We start from the raw sequence: 26,414 nt of genomic DNA, 5'->3' as shown, positions 1-26,414 counted from the left end.
CATGTTTATTTATCAGTATTAGTAATAATCTTTCAATTTACGCACATGTTGAGAAAAATTTTGTTGTGCTTTTTGGTTCATAAGGAAACTTTTTATTTGTTAATGGTTCCTGGCTTAATTACCTGGGAAAATGTGGGTCCCAGAGCCAAACCTGTTGAGAACTACCACTTTAAACCATGTTTTTAGAAAGAAAATTTCGATTGTATACTCTTAATGTGTTTCATTTAGCTTTTTTTTTAACTCGTAACAGTTGTTATGAATATAAAAATATATGCTGAGCTTCAAAAGACAAAGTGCACGATCAATGGAGTTTCAAAAAGATTCTGAACAGATTCTGAACCACTTAGTCATTAAGTAACTTCAACTTTACTTCTTTGACCTGGCCTCAAATCCTGTAGTTGTGGCTGAAAGGCCTGGAAGAGTTTGGTTTGTGTTGTTGACATGTCAAAAAGACTGTTTTCTGCAGAGTGAAAGAAAATCCACTTTGCGTGCGCTGCCAAAGGATGAGGACTCAATACGGTAATCAATGCTGTGGAGGCCTACAAAGCTGAAATTCAAACATGATAATGGGCGCATTTCCAACATGCAATGTAAGCAGCAGACTGATCTTAACGGACTGAGCCATCTAAACAATCACAGCAGAGCAGGCTCTCAGAAATAAGAGACCAGATCATTGAATGAACAACTTCAGATATTAATTATGCCACAAAAAAGTTTTAAAAAAATTATTAATAATAAAATTTATTAAATTAAATTAATAAAAAAAATTTAATAAAAAGGTTAATGTGAAAAGTGGTTTTGGTCATGATTGAATCTAACTCTACTGCAGACCAAAAAAATCTATAGTTATACAAAAAATTGTGCTGCAAAGAAATTCCTATATGTACAGGAAACATCTGTAAATATTAAATAACATTCTATGTAAAAATAATTACACATTTTCAAATATAAACAGACAATTACAATAAAATTCAGTGTTAAATGCTAATAACGAGAGCATGAATGCCATTTTACATGACATTTCTTGCCATACTACTGAAAGCAGCAGCAGATAGTTCACCTCTGACCTTGAAAATAAAATGGACCCTTTTCACAAGCCGGTTATAATGCGTTTAACGGTCATCATAATCTTAAATCCTTGAAAGTTTTTAATATTTAGATTTTTTTTAAAAACGTATGAACATTTATATGCATTCATGTATGTATTATATCATCTTTGCTTCAAATTACTAAAAACAAATTACCGCTTATGCGAGGCGTTTCTAATGCAGCGTCTATGAAACAGGACAGTAAATTTTATGTTATTCTCTCCTTTGGCTGCCGTCATCAGTCTCACACAATTTTTTTTCCTTTTCCTGAAAGTCTTGTTAACATCATTGTGGAGTTTTTCTTTTATTATTTCAGCAAATAAGATTGTAAATAAAATATTTGTTGTACTCTCCCATTCACTGTGCTCTTAGTTGTCCCAACTATGACGTCTTCTGCTACTGAGAAACCCGGAAATGTGAAAAGGGTCTATAAACCATTTGAAATTAAACTTTAGAACTGTGACTCAGTGCAAGCCAACAAATATTAGTGATTCAGCATGTACATTTAATAATGTTAAAGAGATTTAATATGTATTAATTAGATTATAAATCTTATTTCTTTGGAGTGCAGTAAGTGCACTATTCTGTGCTTCTGAATGGCTGTATTTAAATTTCTGTCGTGTTTCACCTTTTGCAAACAGCCCAATCACTTATCACTGCAAATCTAGTCACGTAGCATGTTGTTATGACACAGGATTAATAAATAAAAATAATAAAATGTAAAAATAAAAATAAAATGTAAAACTAAAATAAAATGTAAAACTAAACTAAACTAAAATAAACTAAAATAAAATAAAATAAAATAAAATAAAATAAAATAAAATAAAATAAAATAAAATAAAATAAAATAAAAAAGGTAATGTGAAAAGTGGTTTCGATCATGATTGAGTGTAAATCTAAAGTAGACCAAAAAAAATCAATAGTGTAATTTTGTCCAAAAAAAAATAAATTGTTGAAAAAATCTGTAATTATTAAATAAAATTATATGTAAAAATTCCACTTTTTCAAAAAAAAAAAATGAGATTCATGCAACACCAATATATAAGCAATTATCTGTAAATGCAATGGTGGAATATTAAAATACATCTGTTAAACAACAGCTATTTGACTATATAATAGAAAAAGAAAAAAACTAACTGGAAAAAAACAGTTACCTGCAAAATAAAAACGTTTAACTGCATAACAAGAGTGTCTGCAACCAAAGTACACTGACCTCTAAAAACACTAGAAGCACAATAGTGGCAGTCTGTGTTATATAAGGTTAAAAAGTTACTAGGGTTCATAAGATGACAGAATTATGCATCCAAGCAAACACAGGGAAGAAAGTCAAACCCTCATCATCACAACTTACCGTGGATGTACTTGACAACATTGACGCTGAGGCCGTGTCGGGAGATGGTGGTGAGCACTTCTCCGGCGCTCTTCCTCCAGGGCAGATTGTGTGGGGGGCACCAGGAGGTGATGGCACTGAAGAGCAGCTGGAGGTCATCCTTCTGGGCCAGTTCCTCTGCTGGAGACACGAAACTGCACAACTTCACCAGGATCTGAGAGACGAAAGATGCACTGTGTCAATGTGTGTAATTAATTGCTATTTTGTAGAGAAAGTGCTGTTCCTAAAGATGGACAGACCTGGACAAAGACTTTCTGCAGAAGAGCCCTGCGATCCGCCAGAGGAAGCTCGGTCTGGGTGGCAGCAGGAACCTCGGGCATGTGAGGCAGGTCAAAAAACAAATACAAGCATTTCACCAACGTCGAGGGAACTGACATGGTGGTCATACAGTCCACGGTTTTCTGTAGAAACCAACAACAACAAAAAAAGAGAGAGATTCCACATAAGAAATAAGTCACTTTGAATTATAGTGGGTTTTGATGCAATCCTGTGTTAAATAAGAATTACAACAGAGCCTTTAAATCAGAATCTGATGTCTAAGCTTGAACTTTCTGACTTGTACTTGAGCAATGCATTTTCAGTTAGTACAGATGATTATACACAACCGTTCTAAAGTCTTCGATGAATACTAAGATATTTTTTTAAATGAAGTGAGCATAAGTAATCTATTTTGGACTAATTTATTTGACCCAAAATAGAGCAAACAAGCAATAAAAATAAACAGGAGATAATCTCAATATTAAAATAACTTAATTTTTTTGTTTTCTGTTGCAAAATTTGAAATGTAACTGATTTCTGATGGAAAAGGTGAATTTTGGCAGTCATTATTTCAGAATTTAGTGTCACGTGATGCTTCAGAACTAATAAAACTGCTTTGATTTGGTGCTTAAGAAACATTTGACCTATTATCATTGTTGAAAAAGTTCTGCTTAATTATTTTTTGGAAATTCTAATACTTTAAGCACTTATTTAAAATAGCAACATTGTTGAACTTTTCCATTTTTTGTGTATAATTCAAAGCATCCTTGGCTAATTGTAATCCATAAACATGTTGGCGCCCATAGCCTCGTGGGCAGTGCGCCAACATATAGTACCATTGTGCTTTGAGCATCGCGAGTTCAAGTTCCAACTTGCAAACCTTTCCCAAACCTCCCCCCTCTCTCTTTTTCTCTCTACAACTTTACTTCCTGTCAAGCTACTATATATATAGCAAAAACATGCTCAAAGAAAAGCTTTTATTATTTTTATTATTATTATTATTATTATTATTATTATTATTATTATTATTATTATTATTATTATTATTATTATTATATCATTTGTATCTTATCGGCCCCAAACGTTTGCACGGTGATATAAATACATTATTACCATCTCCTCTTGTGGTGGTGTGTCTAAAACTAAAAGAACTAAAAAGGTTACACAGTAAAACCTTAATGTGGTCTTTACATAATGTGTTGAATGCATCTCACACCATTTTGGCTCTCCTTTGTGAAAGCAGTGATGTCATGACTCTATAAAGGGGATCAGGCGGATGTGACTGAAACGAAACGCTTCAGGTGGCTCAGAGCTTCGCTTTTCCCTGCCATGTCACCTGCATCACTCTCGCCTCTGACAGTAATCGGAGCACTATCCTGCTAACGTTGCCAATGAAACACTGATGCGAGAGGATAAAATCCCATCAGCTGCTTTTAAATCACAAAGTGATAGGATTCAGCTCAATCTGGCCAGTGATTCTCTCTCTCTCTCTCTAGCTGTCTCCCACACATACAGACATGCACAGCCCAAGCACTTTTTTCATTGCATATCTAGTCTGAACTAGGGCTGCACAATACTGGGAAAATATGCGGCATGCAAAATTGTTGTCGAGTATTGCAGGTACCTGTCAACCCTCCCAATTTTGCCAAGATTCTCCCATATTTTAACATTCTATCCCTCTATCATCCCGTTTGAAATATTTTCCCGCATTTCTCCAGTATTTTTAATATTTATATGAAAAGTAGCATCAAAGAGACATTCTTAAATGTGATTTAATTGCAAGAGTTGTTTAAAAGAATTATGCTTTTGCTTTGTTTTGGCTTGAAAGCACACTGAAATTAATATAAAAACAGCCGCATTCACTTCATTTCCATTAAAAGTAGGCATTGAGCAACCTCTGAATCAGTCAATTCTTGTATTGGTGCTGACTGATGGGCGCACTCCGTATAAAGACACTGTTCACAGATCAGCTTCTGTACACGCAAAAGTGGACGCTTACTATGCTGTGTTTTTTACATCCTAATGTTGACAGGTATGATATTGCGATAACAATATTGACATTACATTTCCCTAGAAAAATGCTGTTATTATTAGCCCTGTTTTTAAATGACATTTAAAATGACATTGTGTCAATGTAATGACATTAAAATAAACAGGCAAAAGATTTTTTTTTTTCAGATCTAATTCATTGTAATTAACTAACAAACTGTGTCAAGGTGTTATGATGGTTGTTTTAAATGTGCTATACAAAAAAAAGTGAAATTTTTTTATTGATTTAAAGGATTTCAACATTTAGTCTTTAAAACACTGTGAATGAGTGAAAACTTTAGGCAGATATTCTGACTCTGACTGGCTGTTGTCATTTAGTATTTATTTTCAGCTCTGGGTTCAGCTTTGGGCAGCTCCTGCCAATAGCAGAACTGAACCTACTGGGGAGGTGGAGATAAAAAATAATGCCCCATCTGATTGGTCAAATTTAGATAAACAACTGCATTTTTAGATAAAAAAATGCAAAAATAAACGTAATTTACCACACGTTTTCAATACATATATTGCATATACTATTGTCACAATAACAATAATTATTTTTTCTCAATTTCTCAATTAGTCAGAAACACTGGTTGTTTTCAGGAGATAGTTCAACCCTTGACTTGTTCCAAACCAGTTTCAGTTTTTTTGTGCTGTTGAACTCAAAACAGATTGAATAATATTGGAAACATGTTACCACTGACTTCCATAGAATTTGTTCCTCTGCCTATGAATGTCAGTGGTCTTCGGTTGGCCAGCAACCAATTGCTTGAGCTTACACATAAAATGCACAAAGGACTTAATGTTATTCAAATATGGTCCATATATAGTCAAGTTTTCATAGTTTTTTTTTGTACTTTTTTCAAAAGCAAAACAAAAAAAAAGGTTAAAATACGCACTCACCGGCCACTATATTAGGTACACCTGCCCAACTGCTCGTTAATGCAAATATCTAATCAGCCAATCACATGGCAGCAACTCAATGCATTTAGGCATGTAGACATGGTCAAGATGAGCTGCTGCAGTTCAAACCGAGCATCAGAAGGGAGACGAAAGGTGATTTAAGTGACTTTGAACGTGGCATGGTTGTTGGTGCCAGACAGGCTGGTTTGAGTGTTTCAGAAACTGCTGATCTACTGGGATTTTCACACACAACCATCTCTAGGGTTTACAGAGAATGGTCTGAAAAAGAGAAAATGTCCAATGCCTTGTTGATGCCAGAGGTCAGAGGAAAATGGCCAGACTGGTTTGAGCTGATAGAAAGGCAACAGTAACTCAAATAACCACTCGTTACAACTGATGCATGCAGAAGAGCATCTCTGAACACACAACACGCTCAACCTTGAGACAGATGGGCTACAGCAGCAGAAGACCACACATCGATTTCTGCTCGAGACTTTGGCATCAACAGCATAAAAGCATGAATCCATCCTTCCTTGTATCAAAGGTTCAGGCTGGTGGTAGTGTCCATCCCTTTTTGACCACAGTGTACCCATCTTCTGATGGCTACTTCCAGCAGGATAACGCGCTATGTCATAAGGCGTGAATCATCTCAGACTGGTTTCTTGAACATGACAATGAGTTCACTGTACTTAAATGGCCTCCACAGTGACCAAATCTCAATCCAATAGAGCACCTTTGGTATGTGGTGGAACGGGAGATTTGCATCATGGATGAAGAACAGCTGACAAATCTGCAGCAACTGTGTGATGCTATCATGTCAATATGGAAAAAAAATCTCTGAGGAGTATTTCCAGTACCTTGTTGAATCTATGCCACAAAGGATTAAGGCAGTTCTGAACACAGAAGGGGGTTCAACCCGGTACTAGTAAGGTGTACTTAATAAAGTGGCCAGTAAGTGTAGTTGCTGTGATTAACTAATAACAAAAACTGCAGAAGCCAATCCCACTGAGACAGTGGTGAGAATAAAAAAACAAAACATCTGATCATAGCAATATGGATATGTTTGCACAAGCACTACATTTCACTGCCAGCCTGTTGGCATACGAGGTAAATAAAATTAACACAAGTAAACATAAAAATCAGTCGACAGACTTTTTATTCTATAGAATCCTGGAAAAATTAGGAAAGGTCTTTTTTTCTTGTTTGCAAGTGGTTCACACACTGACAATTAAAATAGTCTTGCATATAATTTCTTAAATATAGTTTAATCCATTTAAGTGAAGAAACATTTGTTATTATCAATGCTTAAGACTGTTATGCTGCTTTTCATCTATGCAGACTTTAAGGTTAAATTAAAAAAGCATTTTAAACAACTGCAGCATTATCAAGATATTTCATATCACTTTGATCCATTAAATTTCTCCATGCTCAATTTAAATATGAACTGTTTTCTAATATAAAGTTTACTTGATTCTTAAATGTAGAACGGTGAGGTAGTTATCGATATAGATACATTTCTTGATGAGAAAAAGCCTTAAAACAAGGGCAAAGAATTCCAGCATTGCCAAACCTTAATGGAAACTGCATTACAGCACTCTGTCTGTCACATTGACTGCTTTCATAAGAATGAGACAGCAAAACGGAGAAGATTCATCACTTCTGCCTTTTTTTTATTCCAGGAAGCCTACTACATGCACAATATATAAATCATACCACTCTCTGTCAAAACAAAACACCCTGTCTTTACTAATATTAATAGTCTTTTTATATTCATTCATACTTTCTAAAATATAAGGCAGGTTACACACAAAAAAGCCTCCGAGGCAAAAGGTCCATGTGTGAGAAAAATTGAACTGCCGTTGGCCTCCATAAAGCCCCGGTTATGGCAGACGGTCAAAGCCTGGAATAGCTCTCTCTGCGGTGGTTTATCTTAACACTGAACTACACTAGAGACAACATGCGCTAAGGTCACATGTACAGGACACCTACAGCCACAAAAAGACAACGTCAGACAGAAATACAGCAGGAGGACTTCTCACACACCATCAACGCAATGGGAGAAAAACTGAGACAGAGACGGGATCCATGAGGGTGAATTCAGGGTGCGTTGGGAATGTAGAATGAAGGGCGTCCTTACAGACAGAAAATAAAAGAGCTTTGTTGTTTCTGAGGAGCGGGTTTGGGTGGGGTGGGGGGGGGGGTTGATGTTGCCAAGAGCACCAGTTTTTGTCTGCAACTCAAGGCCTAGAATACAAACATATTTCCCCTCTCAAAAGCAGAGACTCCTGCCTGAAAGATAGTGGTGCATATCCAATTAATACCAGCTCATCCAGTGGATTATGACAAGTTCTTTCTAAACTGCTCTTCTCTGCGGTAGAGATGCATTCTAAGAGGTCTGCATTTAGGTGGAGGGAATGTGTGCTTCATGAGCAAAGCAAAATGGAGATTTTATCAGCATGAACACAAAGCCTCTGTATTATATATCCAGAGAAAAGCAAAATGATGGAGTTGAAAATAAAAATAGTGGGTGTAAGAGAAAAGGGCACAGGAAATGTACCCTCCTGCATTGAACATTTTGTTGACTGCAAGTTATTTTTTGTGCATTACTGAGGTAAATGATCCTTAAGGATAATATGAACCAAAAATAAAATTAGAGCAGAGGATAAGAACAGACTTGAGAGAGTTCTGAGCATGCTGGCAAAACCTCAGCCAATTAATGAGATCTCGCTTCATTAAAACAAGTCAAAAACATGCAGGAAAAATAACCCTAAAAACACAAAGAGACATGGAGATAAAAATGGGTAATTATTAGTGCTGAGCAAAGATTAAATCAGACCAAAATAAAAGTCTGTTTTCACATAATACATGAGTCTGTGTATTACATATATACATATATATATATCAGGGGTCACCGACCCTGTACTTGGAGAGCTTCCTGCAGAATTCAGCTCCGACCCAATCAATCAAACACACTTAAACCAATTAATAGGACCTGAAGCAGCACTTGATAACTACAGACAAGTGTGTTTGGTCATGGTTGCAACTGAGGGTGCACTCACACCATGCTATCCGAACTATGCCCAGGCACGTTTCCAGGTTTGTTTGACAAATGTGAGTACTCCGAATCGGGCCCATGCGTGGTTCAGTTGGCCGACCCTGGCTCGGTTGGAAGAGGTGTGCCAAAGCGCGGTTTGGGAGCACTTCTCTTCCTGTTAAACTGAACAATCACTAACAAACCTTTCAAACCAGTTAATATTTCAAAGAGCCTCAAACAGCTAGATTCAATCTCTCTAAACCTCTCCTTTCCGCAAGCCTACTCTGCTCTGATTGATGTCTCAACAATAAAATGCTTCTTCGCAACATGATGTTGACAACACAATCAAACTAAAGCATCTGAGGGGATGTTAAATTCGTAAACAGCCAATTAAGAACATAGGCGGGCAAGTCAAGTGAAACTGGAACTGTTGAAGACTCGCTTCGGCAGTTCAGAATCAGTTCTTTCTTTGAGAAGACCGTACCTTGTGTACATCTTACGCACTTTCTTATAAACTTTGCAGACCTTTTCCATTCCAACAACAGATACATCAAACATGGCATGAAAGGTCATGTAAAAAAATAGGGAAGTTTAGAATATAATAAAACAGAAAGCAGTTATCTTATATTAAATCAAAATACATTTGAAAGATAGCATATTCTTTTAATTACCTTGGAGTACCACATGAATATCATGACCACTGTGGTACCAGGATACTGCCATGGCACTTTTTAATCAGGGGAAAGGACTTGAAGGGCTTCCATTCTTATGGAAAAGCAGTCACAACACTACCATTCAGTCAATACAACACATGACTAGAGAGCATCCACAGACAGCCCTTTAATAATGGCCATGACGTAACCAAGCCATCCTAACAGAGTAAGCCCACATAGCCAGAAACTTTCTACTGCTACATGGTTTGAATATACAGTAGCCCACACAATGCTTAAGACTAAAGGTGCATCCAAAAAGCGCATACTTGTGCAATATTCTATGGCATTTTAACGTATAAATAGTGCAAGCAGAGAATTCACACCAAAAAATTGGTGTGAATTCGCTCGGTCTTCGCTGAGGCCCAGCTTCCAGCCTCCGGTGTTTGACTGCAGCTCTGCACAAGACGTTTGGCCAGTGGAGAAATAGTCGTCACCATCTGAGCCTGGTTCCCTCTAGGTTTTTTTTCTTCACTTTCGCCAATTGGTGAAGTTTTTTTGTCGCCATTGCCGCCACTGGCTTGCATGGTTCGGGATCTGTAGAGCTGCGCATCGTTGGATATGCTCTTCAGTGTTTGGACTCTCAGTAGTGATTATTAAACCACGCTAAACTAAACTGAACTTAAACTTTGAAAAGTGAACTACACCATCTCAATTTACTTTGATCTTTAATGTGAAGCTGCTTTGACACAATCTACATTGTAAAAGCGCTATACAAATAAAGGTGAATTGAAAAAAAAAATTAAATAACAGAATGAGTACAGATGATTTACTTATTTAACCGGTTAAAATGAGTGTAGAAAGTAGAAACGCACTCAACAGATGCAGTTTTGCTCACATAGTGAAAGGGGAGGAGAATGTGGTCCAAATTCTGAGAAATAATAGTTTCTGACACAAAGACCTTGCCTTGATAGGAAATCTGCACCTCGTTCAGGTAACTGAGATAAAAGCTAGAAATGTGTTTCTGTGGAGCTTCAGATGAGAGAGAGGTCAGTTGTTCCTCATCTAATAAATGACACGACAGACATGTTGGCCTCTCAATGCAGAGAGGAAGTGCTTCAGGCGAGAAAAACAACGAATAATTAGAGATTGTTTATTTGGTGTGTAACGGACCACAAAGCTCCCTTAAAAACAAAAAGTTTCTATGTACATGACTTGATAGCTAGATTTAAATACCAGATCCATTCAGATTTAACCCAATTAACATTATTAAAAGTCATTGGATGATGTTGATGTTGGAATCACAGTTCTAACATTTATGTTTAAACTACACGTTTTCTAGTTATTTTGTTTTCTAGAACTGAAGGTAAACTATCTCCTGGTGCTTTCAGTATTCAAACTCACATTTCTAGCATTTAATACTATATAAAAGCACATAATTAATCAGCACCTGAGGTGATCATTGTCATGGTATTTTACACTGTTGTTCAATCGCAAAAACAGAATAGAAACTTTTAGCTTTGCAATAGTGGATTGTAAGGACAAAAGTCATTTTAACACGCTTTAATCATGTGCTGCTGCATTGTGAAAACATTAAATGTATCTAGAACATGCATAACCAATTGACGTTACGAGATTTAACCTTTGTGTGCTGTTGGGAATGTTTTCATCCACTCAGGGGTGATTTTAAGGTTTAACTTGGCCACAACTCTCTCTGTGTTTGAGTAAATGGAATGATTTTTGGTGTCAAATCTTATTATTGGGGAAAACGCTTTGGAATTTTTCAAAAACTCAACAATACACTATGGACAAATTTTCTATCCTTCTGTTATGTTAGTGGCTGTTTTTGCCCCATTGACTTCTATAATAATGACATTTTTTATTCCAAAGCCTTGGCACCATAAAATCATGCATTCTTTATTGTTGGTGGTTTTTACTGTTGGGAAGAGGTTAAATTTGTCATTTTTACTGTTGATCATCAGTTACAGTTAAAAAAAAAAGCTTAGTCTGCAATATAGTGTGCAAACTGATTATCAACAGTAAAAATTACAAATTTTACCTCTTGCCAACAGGGGAAAACCACTAACAATCAAGAATGCATGATTATGGTGTCAAAGGTTTGCAATCAAAAATGTTATTTTAATGGAAGTCAATGGGGCAAAAACAGTGACTAACATAACAAAAGGGTAGTCAATTTGAGCGACACACAAAGGATAAAGCAACATGAGCAATGAGTTTCATTTTATACACCAACATGCAATAGGATTAGGCATGCATAATTCCTCAAAACAACTTGTCTAGCGAGAAAAAAAAACAAGTGTTCTATATCAGCAGAAAATATCAAACACGCATGCCTGATATCGCCTGACTGGACGGAATCAAAGTCGGAACCTTGGAATCAAAGTCTGTGCTCATCATAGGCTATAAGAATTTCTATTTGACCTGTCAAGTCAAACCTGCAGACTGACTCTGATGTTTGGCAACTAGCATCTGGACAAAAGCCATATAGTGAATCATAGCCTTTGGTGAACAAGAAGAAAAACAGAAGTGATGAAAGCCAAAAACAAAAGCAAGACTACAGTACATACACAGAAGGCTTTAGTTGTGTCTGAGTTGCCATGATAAATGCTATGTTTTACGCACTATGCACTAAACTGTCTTATTTTGTAATTCATCGTAGTAAACGTGATTAAATAATTAAAATGAGACTGCACAACAAACTATATTAAGAGCAAGACTGAATTTATTAGTCAAAAAAGTTGTCTGCAAAAAGCCTGTGACTCCAGCTCTCTGTGCGCAGAATGTAGTTGCCCATTGGCTGTAATCTTTGTGGCCTGTTTTAAGTGCAGTCGACACCACAGTTTGCTTTCACTGCTGCTAGTTGTCTTTGATGTCAATTTGGTGTGTCTGGGCCTTTATAAATGCAATGCAAGCTAAATTAATTAGCAAACTTCACAAGCAATATCCTGAGGGTACTGACTGAGGAGGAACAATAAATGCTAAATTTAAAACGCAACTGTTTGAACATCAAATGCCATTTCCAAAGCTGATTTCCATGCACCTTGCAATAATATATCATCAATTATTCTGCATAAATCAGAAGAATCTGCTCTTATGAGCATTACGTGTAGTCTAACGCAATGTTTAATTTGACAAATAAATAGAGCAATACTTTATCACGACCTATGGAAATTCTTTATAAAACTTAATAAATATATAAAAATAAATGCACATAGATTTTAGTTGGGTGGGCAACCCAGGTATAATAAATATTTTTTTTAATATTTTCCAATTGATGTTTAACAGAGCAAGGAAATTTTCACAGTATGCCTGATAATATTTTCTCTTATGAAGAAAGTTATATGTTGTTAACTTATTTGTTTTATTTCAGCTAGAACAAAATCAGTTTTTAATTTTTTAAAAGCCATTTTAAGGTCAAAATTATTATTATTTTTTTTCTCGATAGTCTACAGAACAAACCATCATTATACAATAACTTGCCTAATTACCCTTTCCTGCCTAGTTAACCTAATTAACCTAGTTAAGCCTTTAAATGTCACTTTAAGCTGAATAGAAGTGTCTTGAAAAATATGATAAAATATGGCAAAGATAAAATAAATCAGTTATTAGAAATGAGTTATTAAAACTATTATGTTTAGAAATGTGTTGAAAAAAAATCTTCTCTGCATTAAACAGAAATTGGGGGAAAAATAAACAGGGGGGCTAAAAATTCTGACTTCAACTGTATCTCAAATGTTATGACATTCAAGTTTGCTTCAACTTAAAAGAGAAAGAGAAGCAGATTTTGCCTGTCAGTGGGTGGACATGGCTCCTGAGTAGCATAAACGTAAGAGAAATAGTGGATTTCTTTTTTATTTCAAAAAAGAGTCATAATAAATACAATTATCGTTAAAACTTACCTATTTATTGTTAACTATTTATGTGATGTGGGTAAATGGTGTGTTTCAATCCGGCTACCACCCTAAGTATATTTCAAACCTGTGGAAAGCACTGATATATATTCTATTAAAATATGCCAAAGTTTATAAGTCCTGTTGAAATAGACATAGATTTCTGTTTAAAGGTTTGAGGAGCATATTTTAAAGGAACTGATACTTTTATTCAGCAAAAAAAGGATTTAATAGTGATGTTAAAAATAATAAAAAGGCTACATAAGGCTTTCATTTCAAATTAATGGTTTATTATACTTTTATTCATCAAGAAAAACCCTGATCAAATATATTTCTTGGGCACTAAAATCAGCCTATTAGAATTCTTTTGCAGGATCATGTGACATTAAAAACTGAATTAATAACTATTGAAAATGCAGAACAATTTACTTTTTAAAAAATATACTGAAATAGAAAACAAAAACTACCAATCCCAAATTTAGATCGATAATGTAACCATGTTAGCTGACTCCATGCTGTGTTTTGCCAATGCAGACTATATAATCATTCAATGTAGATTAATTACTGATAAACTCTTCCTACTAAATACTTCAAGTATGTAAAACCTTCTTGCGAGTCAGTATGATGTGATGCACAATTAACACACAGACCTGTCCTGAGGAGGCCAGCAGGTTAATGGTGGTCAGGAGCATCCAGCCCCGACTCGTCTCCTCGCTCTGATTTACCTCCAGAAACTGCACAATGGCTCTGCTGGCTGCCTCTGTGGGAGGGGCACAAACACACACACACACAATCAGAATCACTGAAGCGTTTAACAGTCTGTGCATGTGGATCAAATCCATTTTCACACGTCAGCTTGTGTGTGACTGGCCTCATCTGGGGAAGGACGCGGAGTCAATTAGAGGTGATGACATGCAGGCGCTTTCATTTCTCATTCACCCTTCGCCTCCTTTTTTTGAGATGCAATACTGTGCCACTCCAGTGAATTCACAAAGGACAAGGTTTACTCAAAGAATATTATTTTCTGCTCCGAAGGAAACATAATTGTGCAATTACCTTTTGAAATCCACTGTCACTGGAAAAAATGACAATACATTTTATGTGCAAAACAAACATAATATAATATTATTGGTATTTTACATGTCGCTTTTTACTGAATCAATTTTACGTCTATAGTTTGAAAAGAGCAGGTCTTAAACATAAGATGGTTTAATAAATGCTTGAGCACTTGCTCCGCAGTATGTCATGATGAGATGCTCAATCTGGTGTTTATGACCGGTGCAGCATATGCTGTCACAGTGGATTATATAACCAAAAATAAACATTACTGTACTTCATGTGCCAAGACGAGCTGCCAACGAACAGTGCGGACATCTCTAAAACTATAATGCTCAGATTGACTTAAATAATGAAGCTTTTAAAGCAAGTGTGCACTGGTATGAAGCCTTTATAAATCAGTATAAAAATATTCATCTTGATAAATTCACTTGTTAAGTGTGATGTCATGCGAAGCGGCTTCTGGGTCCAAGCGCTATATCAAACTGTAAGGGGAGACTCATCAAATGGTAATAATAAACGTTTACAATGCGATGTGATACTTACGAAAATCACGATCACAAAGTGATACATTTTTTCATTCATTCATTTTCTTTTCAGCTTAATCCCTTTATTAATCTGGGGTCACCATAGCAGAATGAACCGCCAACTTATCCAGCACGTTTTTACGCAGCGGATGCCCTTCCAGCCACAACCCATCTCTGGGAAACATCCACACACACTCATACACTACGGACAATTTAGCCTACCCAATTCACCTGTACTGCATGTCTTTGGCCTGTGGGGGAAACCGGAGCACCCGGAGGAAACCCACGCGAACGCAGAGAGACCATTCAAACTCCACACAGAAATGCCAACTGACCCACCCGAGGCTCGAACCAGCGACCTTCTTGCTGTGAGGCGACAGCACTACCTACTGCGCCACTGCGTCGCCCGATAATTTTTTTTATAAATTGTTAAAATTTTGGTATTTGTGATGCCAGAGACTGTCTTGTGCACAATGATTTTATAGAAAATTCAATTGTGTGATATGACCAAAAAGTAGTCATAGACGAATATTTTCTCAATTCAAATGAGTAGCGGCTTGGACCCAGAAACAGTATTCAATACGTCACGACTTAACAAGCGGATTCAACATTGTTACGATCCATGTAATGTCAATACAAATATCATTAAACAGAAGGCAAGACGATATGAATATGATGATATACAGATGTAGACAAAATAGTTGGTACCCTTCCATTGAAATAACTTGAAACTGATCATTAATTTTGGGGTATCACAAAAAAAATTTGAAAATACGGTCTTATATTTTTATTCACTTTAATATAAAAATTTCAGATTTTGGGGCAATTAGCAAAGTATAAGTGGAATAAAGTACATCCAGGTGGATGTTTAGGCTTATAGAAATCTTTTGGGTTTTATTCTGCAAAAACAACCACAGTTTGGTGTACTGTATCACTACTTATTTCATAGTCAGCATTTATTTAAAAAAAAAAAATGGATGATCAACAACAATTTGATCAAGAATGTGAAGTTTTGGAGTATGATAATGAAGTATGATAACTATGTTTTAGTCTGCCCTCTCAAAACGTACCATAACAATCATGTGTTAGTACAGTTATTGGTCTTTGTTGGCTAAGTAAATGCAATTAACCACATGACCGTCTACATTGAAATGGTAAGGATTAATCTAAAATGAAAAATCAGATATTGCTTTCGAGTTGTGGATCAACAAAAGCATTAAAAAAGGCAAATTAATGAAACTGGCCTGCATAAAATTAAACAATTTATAATAAAAAAAAATTTAAAAACTATTTTGCCCACGTCAATATTGCACATACAAAATAAAAAGTCTATCATTTCAAATTATGCTCGATCATTTATTTTGGGGTATAACAAAATAAATTGATTACTGTGATATTTTACATCATTTTAATGACTGAAAATGTTACAATTTTAGGTTTTGGGGCATTTAGTAAAGAAATGAGTGGGATAAAGTACATCCAGGTGGTTGTTCAGGTTTACACAAATCTTTTGGATTTTATTCTGTGATAACAACCACAGTTTGATACACAATATTCCTTACTTATTTAAAAGTAATAATTTATTTGAAAATAAAAAAAGAATGGCAACAATGATTTTGATCAATGATTTAACCATTGGAGTATGATAATGTTTTAATCTGGTCTCTCAAAACACGTACCAAAACAATCATGTGTTAGGTCAGTGGTTAAATAAATGTAATCAACCACACGACCATATACATTGAGATTGAAATCCGATCAAATGTGGTTCAAACAAGTTAACAAACAGTTTAGACCTCATATATTCATGTATTAAGCGTTGTTCAATTGCTATCTGATTAACACAGGGTACCCACACTATGGTTAGCGTCACATTCAAGGCCCTTTCAAGGACTCTCTAGGTCCAATACCCTAAAATTCAAGGACTTGATTTGTGGAGTAGACACATTTCAAGTGACAGCAAGGTTACAGTGTTTCACTTTGTAAGGCAAATTGTAAGAAACATTGTGTCATATGCAACTATGCAAAAAACGATGCTCTTTTTGCATGTATTTTAGCCATGACAGAGATCTGATATTCTAGTTGTCAGTTTCCTGTTTTGCATAAAATCTAGAATATTTGGTACATCCTATACTGTATTCTAAAATAATCTGATATTAACATTTGCATGCATTTAATTGGAAATAGCTTAGACTCATTGGAACCAGAAGTTTTATAATATATGCATATGCTTTTAAATATTTCTTGACTCATGGGTTTTCATTATCCTAACAAGCAAAACAATTCAGCATTAAATAAAATACTAGCATTAAATAAAAACGTCATGTGTGTATGAATGTTCCCCACACAGGAAACACTTAACATAACATGTAAATACATGTAACTAACATAAATCAACCAAACTAGTGTGGAAAAGCATCCACCTTTTGGTGAAATAACACATTAGCAGACCAGAGGGAAAAATATATCATTTTTTTACAGAATACGCATTGCACAAAAAAAAATTCAAGCAATTTCAATGACCTGTATTTATGTTTATTTTCAAAAACATTGAAAGGCCTTAATTTGTTTTGTTTTTTTGAGGAACTTTCAAAAATATCAAGGAACCATAGGAGCCCTAGTAATAAAAATGCATTTGAACATTTTTAAACAAGGCCTAAAAACACTGTAGTCATTCATCAAAAGTGTTTAGATTATATTTTGCATCGTTTATGGTATACAAAAAACATCTTAAGCTTCTTATTTCCAGAATCCCAGTGTATGCAAATCAAAGTACCTGTAGATTTATTGGAGGCTCTCCGTCTGATCTCAGTCACCATCAGTCTGGACACTTGTGTGGTAAACTGCAGCAGGTCTGAAAACTTCTCATTCATAGTGCTTGGTGGAGCGTTCCCAAACACCTGTAACACACACAAACAACATTTACACAGCTCAAACACCCTCCTTTTCATGCAAGCCTCTACAAAGATGGAGACCTGTTGAGTTGAAGCTGAAACTGAATCAGCAAATCACTCCCTTGATGTTCGTTTGTAGTTATTCAGTTTTCACAGCAGAACAGATAAGACATGAAATCTGAAAACTGCCCTTCAGCAGGCCTATCGCATTAGTATAAACCACAAACATTCATAAGCATCACAAACCTGCTACATTTAAATCTATAACACATCAGTACAGAATCAAGAGAGACATACCGCACTGTATGCTAATATCCATCATTTCTGATGGGTCTTTAACACTCATTCAAGTATGACAGTAAACAGAGAGGTTTGTTTCATCCCTCTCAACAAGTGCTCTCCAAACGCATGGATGCTGCAGCAGGTTAGAGCTCTTTCATACACAAGGATGAGGTCATTCGCAGTGTTTCTGAATAATCAATGCTGGATGATTAGCGCCATCATGCTCTTCTGCAGCCTCTGAGAGTCACTTGATGTCATAATGACTACTAAGCCATTGTAAATTAAAGTACTAGTCATCACTGGCTTGTTGTTCAAAGAAGAAAATATTTGTGTACATAAATGTGTACATAACCATTCAAAATTTTCCTCATCAAAATATAGTGGAAACAGAAATATATAGGGAATAATTACTCACTCCCTTACTATACTTCGGCTTAATCCCTGATTTATCAAGGGCCGCCACCATGGAATGAACTGCCAATTACTCTGGCAAATGTTTTAATCCCCGATTTATCAAGGGCCGCCACAGAGGAATGAACTGCCAATTACTCTGGCAAATGTTTTATGTGGAGGATGCTCTTCAAACCACAACCCAACAGAAAATTATTATTTTAATATATATTTTAAAGTAATTTATTCAAATGCTGACAAATCTGAATTTTAAGCTTGGAGTTTCTGCAGGTTTCACCAAGATAAATTTAAGACTTTTTTTTTTTTTAAGACTCATAAAGGGATAAACACTAAAAAAAATTTCAAATGGCCCAGATTAAAAAGATTTTAATTTGCCCTCTCAAAAAACAATTATTATAATTTATTACATTTAATAATACAATAATAATTTAATAATAAAATCTTTTAAATATTTTTTATATTTCTTAGCAAAATATTTTAAATAGTGTGTAAAACCAAGTAAGGGCTACTTGTATCCATACACTTTTATCCAACATCAACTTTCTTTGAAATAAAAAAAGAACAAATGCTTTGAACGTTTTAAAAATGATAATAAAATAAATCTACACACAACATTCTGTCCAGGACAATGTCCTCAGCAGCAAATACATGGAGCACTTTTAAATAAATGTGACCATTATGGTAAATAGTATAGTGATGCTCCGATTAGGATTTTTGCAGCCGATACCCAGTACCGATTCCTTGTCATGGCGATCGGCCGATACAGAGTATCAATTCTAATGCTTCAAACAAGTATGGGGAAGATCTCGCCTTACCCAAGACAATAAATTAAGGATGATGCATAGTGTTTCCTCTAGGATTTTTTCTAGCTGTGGCGGCAGGCCTTTTTTTTTTTTTACACAGATCTACCAACTACCTATGGCGTTATTTTAATAACAAATGTCGTGAGATTGCATTCATGTAATACACAATAAATGCGCTATATAAATACACAATACATTACATTAATACGAGCATGTGAATCTCTTTGCTTGCGTGCTGATTTCCTCTGTTCGTGCACCAAACTTCTTGCATGCTCTCTCAAATATACGCTGCTCAAGCGCAGATCTTCTTTTGCGCTCTGAAATAAACGCTGCTGAAATGTGATTTAGTGCGTTAATGTAGTGAGTAGGATGTCTCCAACATTTATTAGATTTGCTAGGAATATTTATGAATGTCTCTAATAGACCTACAGAGCAGCATTAATGCATCCTGACGTAAAGTGAAACGGCTATAAACTCCAGCAAGATAAAGTCATTGCAAGCAAAACCATATACTTTTATCTATAAATAAAGTATAATTATGGAAACTGTGTTCATCTTAACTGAAAGCTACATCGTGTTTGCTATCCTCATGCATTACGCACCTGTCAGTCAGTCAGCACATACCTTTAAGGGTCAAACAAATAGCGCACAGCACCACTACGGTTACAGAAAAGTTTGCGCTGTTATAATTAACTTACCTTTTAATACGTTTTGGTGCGATTAGAACCCACTATTAAAAAAACGACTGAATGTTTTAAATGAGAAGCTGTAATGGCGCCCCACCACGGAGGAATGAATGTAGTGGAAACCATGGCATATAATACCTTAAACACGTCTCTTATAACCATTTAGGTGTGAACATGTCATGGGCAGAAGCAGCTTTACAGAAAACAATTCATTCATTCATTTTACTTCGGCTTAGGCCATATATAATACACGAGAGTGCTTGTGTGTCTTCCTCTGCTTTTAAACTCATAAGCAAACACCTGCAATCAGTTCATGAAATCCAGATTGGTGAGTACCGATCAAGTCATGAAATGTGGTTATAGGCCGATACCGATCTTTGGCTGATCGATCGAAGCATACCAAGTAAATAGAGTTAAAAATGACCTTTTTAAATAAAACGTTTAAAGTTTGATTGAGATGAATTGTTGCATGGGTGTTGGCCAGATTGGGTAGCAATACATGAACAAAGAAAAATTAAGACCGGTTTAAAAAGAGATTTAAGACCTACAACACAATATTTCAGTAAATGTAAGAGTTTTTAAGGCCTAAAACTTTGATTTTGAGATTTAAGACCGCGCGGACACCCTGCGTGCTTCAGCTTTCACATGATCCTTCAGAATATTTCTACATGTCACCACATATGGACAGCCTATTTGACAATATTTCTTATATTTGTCTTTGTTTTGGTTAAAAACAAGAAGCCTTCTGTCTGTGATTGTATATTCTCTTCTAGTTCATTCCTGTTTTTTTTTTTACTTTGGCATTTTATAAAGAGCTTTGTATTTTATACCTGTTTAGCTGCCTGTTTCGTTCTAAAAAACTCAAATAAAAAAAATTCTGCCTTACATTTTTGTGAAAATGCAATTTTTTCAGAAACAGAAAAATAAAAGGAACAGTCAATTATGATCTTCCAAACTGATATTAATAAATAAATAAGCAGCAAGAGTTTTAGCATTAGCTAATTTAGCATTAGAACTGCAAACCAACGCATGTCTATTATACCTCAGCCTTATATTTAATGCCTTTTGAATGTTTTTTTCTCTCTCTCTCTCTCTCTCTCTCTCTCTCTCTCTCTCTCTCTCTCTCTCTCTCTCTCTCTCTCTCTCTCTCTCTCTCTCTCTCTCTCTCTCTCTCTCTCTCTCTCTCTCTCTCTCTCTCTCTCTCTCTCTCTCTCTCTCTCTCTCTCTCTCTCTCTCTCTCTCTCTCTCTCTCTCACCCGATTGAAAACAGGCAGCATCATATAGAGCTTCTCCTCCTGCTCTTTCTGTGTCATGTGGCGCGGCGGGTGGCAGAGCTCAGAGAAGAGGCGGCGCAGGTGCATCAGTCCCAGCGCGTTGTCCTGTGGGCTGCACTCCTCCTGCCGCGGCCTTCCCATGATCCTCTTCACCATATTCATCTTTAGAGGCTTCTTGAGGCCGAAGCCAGCCCTGAATCAAACACAAAGAGAGGTTTTGTCATTGGAAATGAAAAAAAGGGAGTGTGGGGAGGGTGGAAAATATCGAGATGTCAGGGAAATTGACTGTGGACTGTGAAAGTCCACTTCTAATGTGATGTGATATGCTAGCTTCCAATAGCAGATCAAATTCAGCCTATTTTATTTTTTTGCAGTGAGCTGCTTCTGTCTGATCATCACTGTTCCTCTAGTTATAATTCTGCTGGAGGTAGAGAAATACCAACAGAACTAGATCCAAGATATTGTTTGTGTTCATTTCAAGGACATGCTGTAAAGATAAAGGCTTGTATATAATCTTAGATTTATAGATTTCTGCAAAAGCTCTTCAAATTATTATTAATAAGCTATTATGTGCAACTATTCTCAGTTGTGTTGACTGGTGCATTTCAAACAATTTATACTATTTATTTATTTTCAGTTGACTGATGCATGAAAATAAGAAACAGACTAACTATATTTCTGCAAATATCAAGAGAAATATTTCATTTATGATTTCATGATATGTCAGCAACAATGGATATTCATGACAAAAAAAGTTAGATTTTATTATTCAAACTCTACTTTGTCTTAAAGGGATAGTTCACCCAAAGTTATCTTCTTTCTATTGTTGGACACAAAAGAAGATATTTTGGAGAAAGCTGGAAACATGTAACCAATAACTTCTATAGTATTCATTTTTCCTACTATGGAAGTCAATGGTTACAGGTTTAAAGCTGTCTTCAAATGATCTTCTTTTGTGTTCAACAATAGAAAGAAACTCATAAAAGTTTGGAACCGCCTGAGGGTGACTAAATAGTAAGTACATTTTCATTTTTGTGTGAACTATGCCTGCATTCAAAAATATCCATATATATGTAAAAATATATATATATATATATATATATATATATATATATATATATATATATATATATATATACACATTACAACAAACCTTAACAAATAAGCATGCAGCAAACAGCTACTTAATTACGGAACACAGTAGGGCTGGGCGATTAATTAAAAAGTAATTGAAATCAACAATCAGAACCTATAATCGATCAAATTTTTCCAAGTCGATTATTTTTCTATTACTTTCCCTACTGCATGTGTAGTCATTTGACGCTGTTAAAGCTGAGGCTGATTTATACTTCTGCGGCCAATTTGCACCCAGGTCTGATCTCTGGTCAAGTTGGAAGATGGACCCATTCTTGAGCCTTATCTTGCACTACACTGACGAAGCTGCGTCAGAGATGCCTTGAGACGGCATGTTCCATTACATTAAAATTATTATTTACATTAAAATATTTGTTTGAAGAAGATGCAAGATATGCATTGTTTAAAATATTATTTACATGATATACAAGAGTTATTTAGAAGAGATTCTGCTTATTTTTTACTTTTAATATGAAAAACATTGAAAATAATTGTTTCTGAAACTATTATCACTTTTTATAAGAAGAAAAGTGACTGTTAGTTTCAGGCAATGTGTGTTTTCATTTCAGCGGTTCAACGTTAATGTTAAATAAATAATCACAGATCGTAGAAAGTGTATGTTTCCTTCAAGTATTTTAAAATCAAGTAATGCACCCTTCATTTACAAATCTCTCACTTGTAATATTCATTCATTCGTTTTCTTTTCGGCTTAGTCCCTTTATTAATCTGGGGTCACCACAGTGGAATGAACCACCAACTTATGCAGCATATGTTTTACGCAGAAGATGCCCTTCCAGCTGCAACCCATCACAGGGAAACATCCATACACTCTCATTCACACACATACACTACAGACAATTTTATCTTACCCAATTCACCTATAGCACGTCTTTGGACTTGTGGGGTAAACCGGAGCACCCGGAGGAAACCCACGCGAACACAGGGAAAACATGCAAACTCCACACAGAAATACCAAACTGACCCAGCCGAGGCTCATACCAGCGACGTTCTTGCTGTGAGGCAATCGTGCTACCCACTGTGCCACCGTGCAGCCCTTACCTGTAATATGTGAGCATATTTACCGTACAAAACCTGTCAGTGAACTATAAGGGCAAAAAAAAATTAAAAATAAATAAATAAAATAATCCTTCATTAATCGTAATCGAGTCAAAATGTTCAACTAATCGAGATTTTAATTTTAGGCCAAATCACCCAGCCCTAGAACACAGTGTGTTAAAAATTGGAACTATAATTTTTCCTACATTCATTAGTGCAAAGGTTCATTTAATACTTGATTTGACAGAATGAAAGCTCCAGCAAACCTGTAAGCTTACACAACCAAATTCTTGCTCTCTGGATAACAAATTCATTTCAAAGAATAATCCTCAAATTCTTTTCAAGCGTCTTTAAGATTTTTTTTGCATGAGAAAAGTGATGCTAACGTGCTACACTGAATAATCAATGAGCCCTTAATGTCTTCAAAGTGAACCTTCACATAACCCACTTTTATGTTTCAGATGCATCAGCGACACTAGTTTTTAGCATAATCTGCAAGAATTTTAGTTAGAATCAGATGTGTATTATCCTGCCTTACAGACCTCTAATGAGCTGCAAACTTTCAAGATATGCACTATATCATATCCATTAGCAGTAACAAACTCACAAAGATGTGTACAAACCATACACAATTAAGTCATCTTAAAAATAAGAAATAAAGGAAAAGGAAAACATGACCTAAATAAAACTAAACATGCAAAAAGCACACTTCACATCTATCTTGAATGAGCTTTAGTTGACAGTGTAGACAACACAGTGAATGTGTTGTTCAAGCAGACAAATGTATCACTTTTTTGTCAGAAATAGGTCACACAGGAGACCCACAGATAGCTGGTAGACTTTATAAAAATGTGCCAACTGATTTCTTTAACTTTATCCCTGCCATTGACAAGATACTTCATTAATTAAAAGACGACGCTTCCCCTCTGCTGATGAGCTTTTCAGGAAATCTGTGTTTTGGTGTATTGCAGTAGGGGAAGCCCTAGTGCATGTCCTGATTGAGTTTCAGGATTTCTGAGTTTCCCAGGTATGAAATACAAAGGAGATCAAAGTAAGTGTAGCTTAGAACATGGAGAGGTATATGGAGAGGTATACAACTTTACTTTGGCTTACTCTCTTTTCTATGTGTCATTATCTGTCTTGACAAAATAATGTGCTTTTCACACCCTCATGGATATATACACACATATATATATATATATATATATATATATATATATATATATATATATATATATATATATATATATATAATATATATATATATATATATATATATATATATATCCTTCTGTTTGAATTGTTGTATCCTGAACATATACATATGGTATCTAAATATTTTATAATACTTATTTTAAAAACAAGTATTAGAAACACTTCAGTAAATAATACTAACTGACAGTCATTATTAAGCAGAATATTCAGATATTTCTGCTGTTTTGCTGTATTTTTTGAACAAAAACAAAAAAGTAACATTATTTTATTATTGGGAAATAACGTGCTCTGTGGCTCAATGATGCACGTTTTAAGAATTGTCGCCACTAACTGGTGGTTTTTTTATATCCATGTCTCATTTCATAAGTAATCACAGTGCTCACACTAAAATGACTGTACAGAAATCATATAGTGAGCTCTACATACCCCTTTTCTGTCTCATCTGTCTCAGATTGAGTAGAATACTGTGTCTATTAGACTCAGGTTCATTCAGTTCTAAATATATAACCTCTGTAATTTATTGTGCTTAATTTTTCATCTTTATTAATATGGTTTTAATAGAATCTGAGACTACTGTGAATGAACAGATGAGATATTATGTATTTAAAGGCGAAGTAAGTTTGACACCCAGTGGTTGAACTAGGTATTGCACTCCCGGTTCAAAACACACGCAAGTGCAGGTTGCCAGATTGAAGACATCAACAGGAGTATGCCTGACTATCGAACCTTAAGACTGACTTAAACTGTGTTCTACATAAAAGCAAAGATATGCAATAGAAGGATTATTTTCCATATTAAAATACATTTTTGTTCTAACCAATACTTGGAATTTATATTTTAGAAACGGCTTCTATTTCTAGCAGCTAATCAACAAGGTAAACTGACAATGATCACCTCATGTACACCTCATGTTCTTTATTCAGTGTAAAATGCTAACAATATGAGTTTGAATGCCATTTTATGTGACACTTATTGCCATATACTAAAAGCAGCAGCTGATAGCTCACCTCAGATCTTGAAAATAAAATAAACCATTTGAAATTGTACTTTCAACTGTGCAAGGCAACAAATCAGTGATTTTGCATGTACATTTAATTGTTAAAGAGGTTTAATATGTAATTAGATTATAAACCTTACCATTATGTTGGAGCGCAATAAGTGCATTATTCTGTGCTTCTGAATGGCTGTATTTGAATGTTTCTGTCGTGTTTCGTCTGGCGCAAACAGCCAAATTGCTTATCACTGCAAATCTTGTCATGTGGCAAGTTGCTAGTTGACAGGGTTACAAAGTAACCTGCTCAGCTAATGTTTACGTCAATAATACTTATAATATTTGCTAATTAATAACCTCATCATGTGGAAATCTGAATCTGTGTCTCATTGCGGAGGCTGTTACTGTCCAAAGGTCGCATTTCAGTCGCATACTTTTAAGAAACTTCCTGACTATATGAATTAAATATATGCGGGTTAAAGGAACCAAAACAAAGACAGAGTTCCGGCACAGAAAGCACATTTTAAAAGCAGAGTAACTAGTTTTTCAGCAAAATAAGAATGTTTAATTACCATTTTGCTTAAATGTCTGCAAACATATTGTGGTATTTTTATGCTTTAGAAGAGTCAAAAACTTACATACAGCACCTTTAATTACATTTAATTAAGTATTTTTCAATCAAATAATGTTTAACTTGATGAGTTCATAAGAATAACACAAAATTAGTTTTTTCCAAGTAGCAGAAATTTTGCGATGGGGTTACCACCTTTGCCTCATTTTGATCCAGGAAAATCTATATAATAATAATAATAATAATAATATT

The 26,414-nt window shown here is 35.3% G+C and overlaps 1 protein-coding gene across 1 annotated transcript in view; it reads right to left on the bottom strand.

The window, feature by feature from the left end:
- LOC130228375 (WD repeat and FYVE domain-containing protein 3-like) overlaps positions 1 to 26,414 on the bottom strand; it is a 150,845-nt gene that overhangs the window by 117,277 nt on the left and 7,154 nt on the right. Inside the window, 5 exon segments of the mRNA XM_056456805.1 lie at positions 2,440 to 2,632; positions 2,718 to 2,879; positions 13,913 to 14,022; positions 17,622 to 17,745; positions 21,178 to 21,388. Of these exon segments, the coding sequence (XP_056312780.1) occupies positions 2,440 to 2,632; positions 2,718 to 2,879; positions 13,913 to 14,022; positions 17,622 to 17,745; positions 21,178 to 21,388 (800 nt within the window).

Source organism: Danio aesculapii, chromosome 5 (assembly GCF_903798145.1).
Source record: "Danio aesculapii chromosome 5, fDanAes4.1, whole genome shotgun sequence".
Taxonomy (NCBI): domain Eukaryota; kingdom Metazoa; phylum Chordata; class Actinopteri; order Cypriniformes; family Danionidae; genus Danio; species Danio aesculapii.
This window is presented reverse-complemented; position numbering and strand designations above follow the sequence as displayed.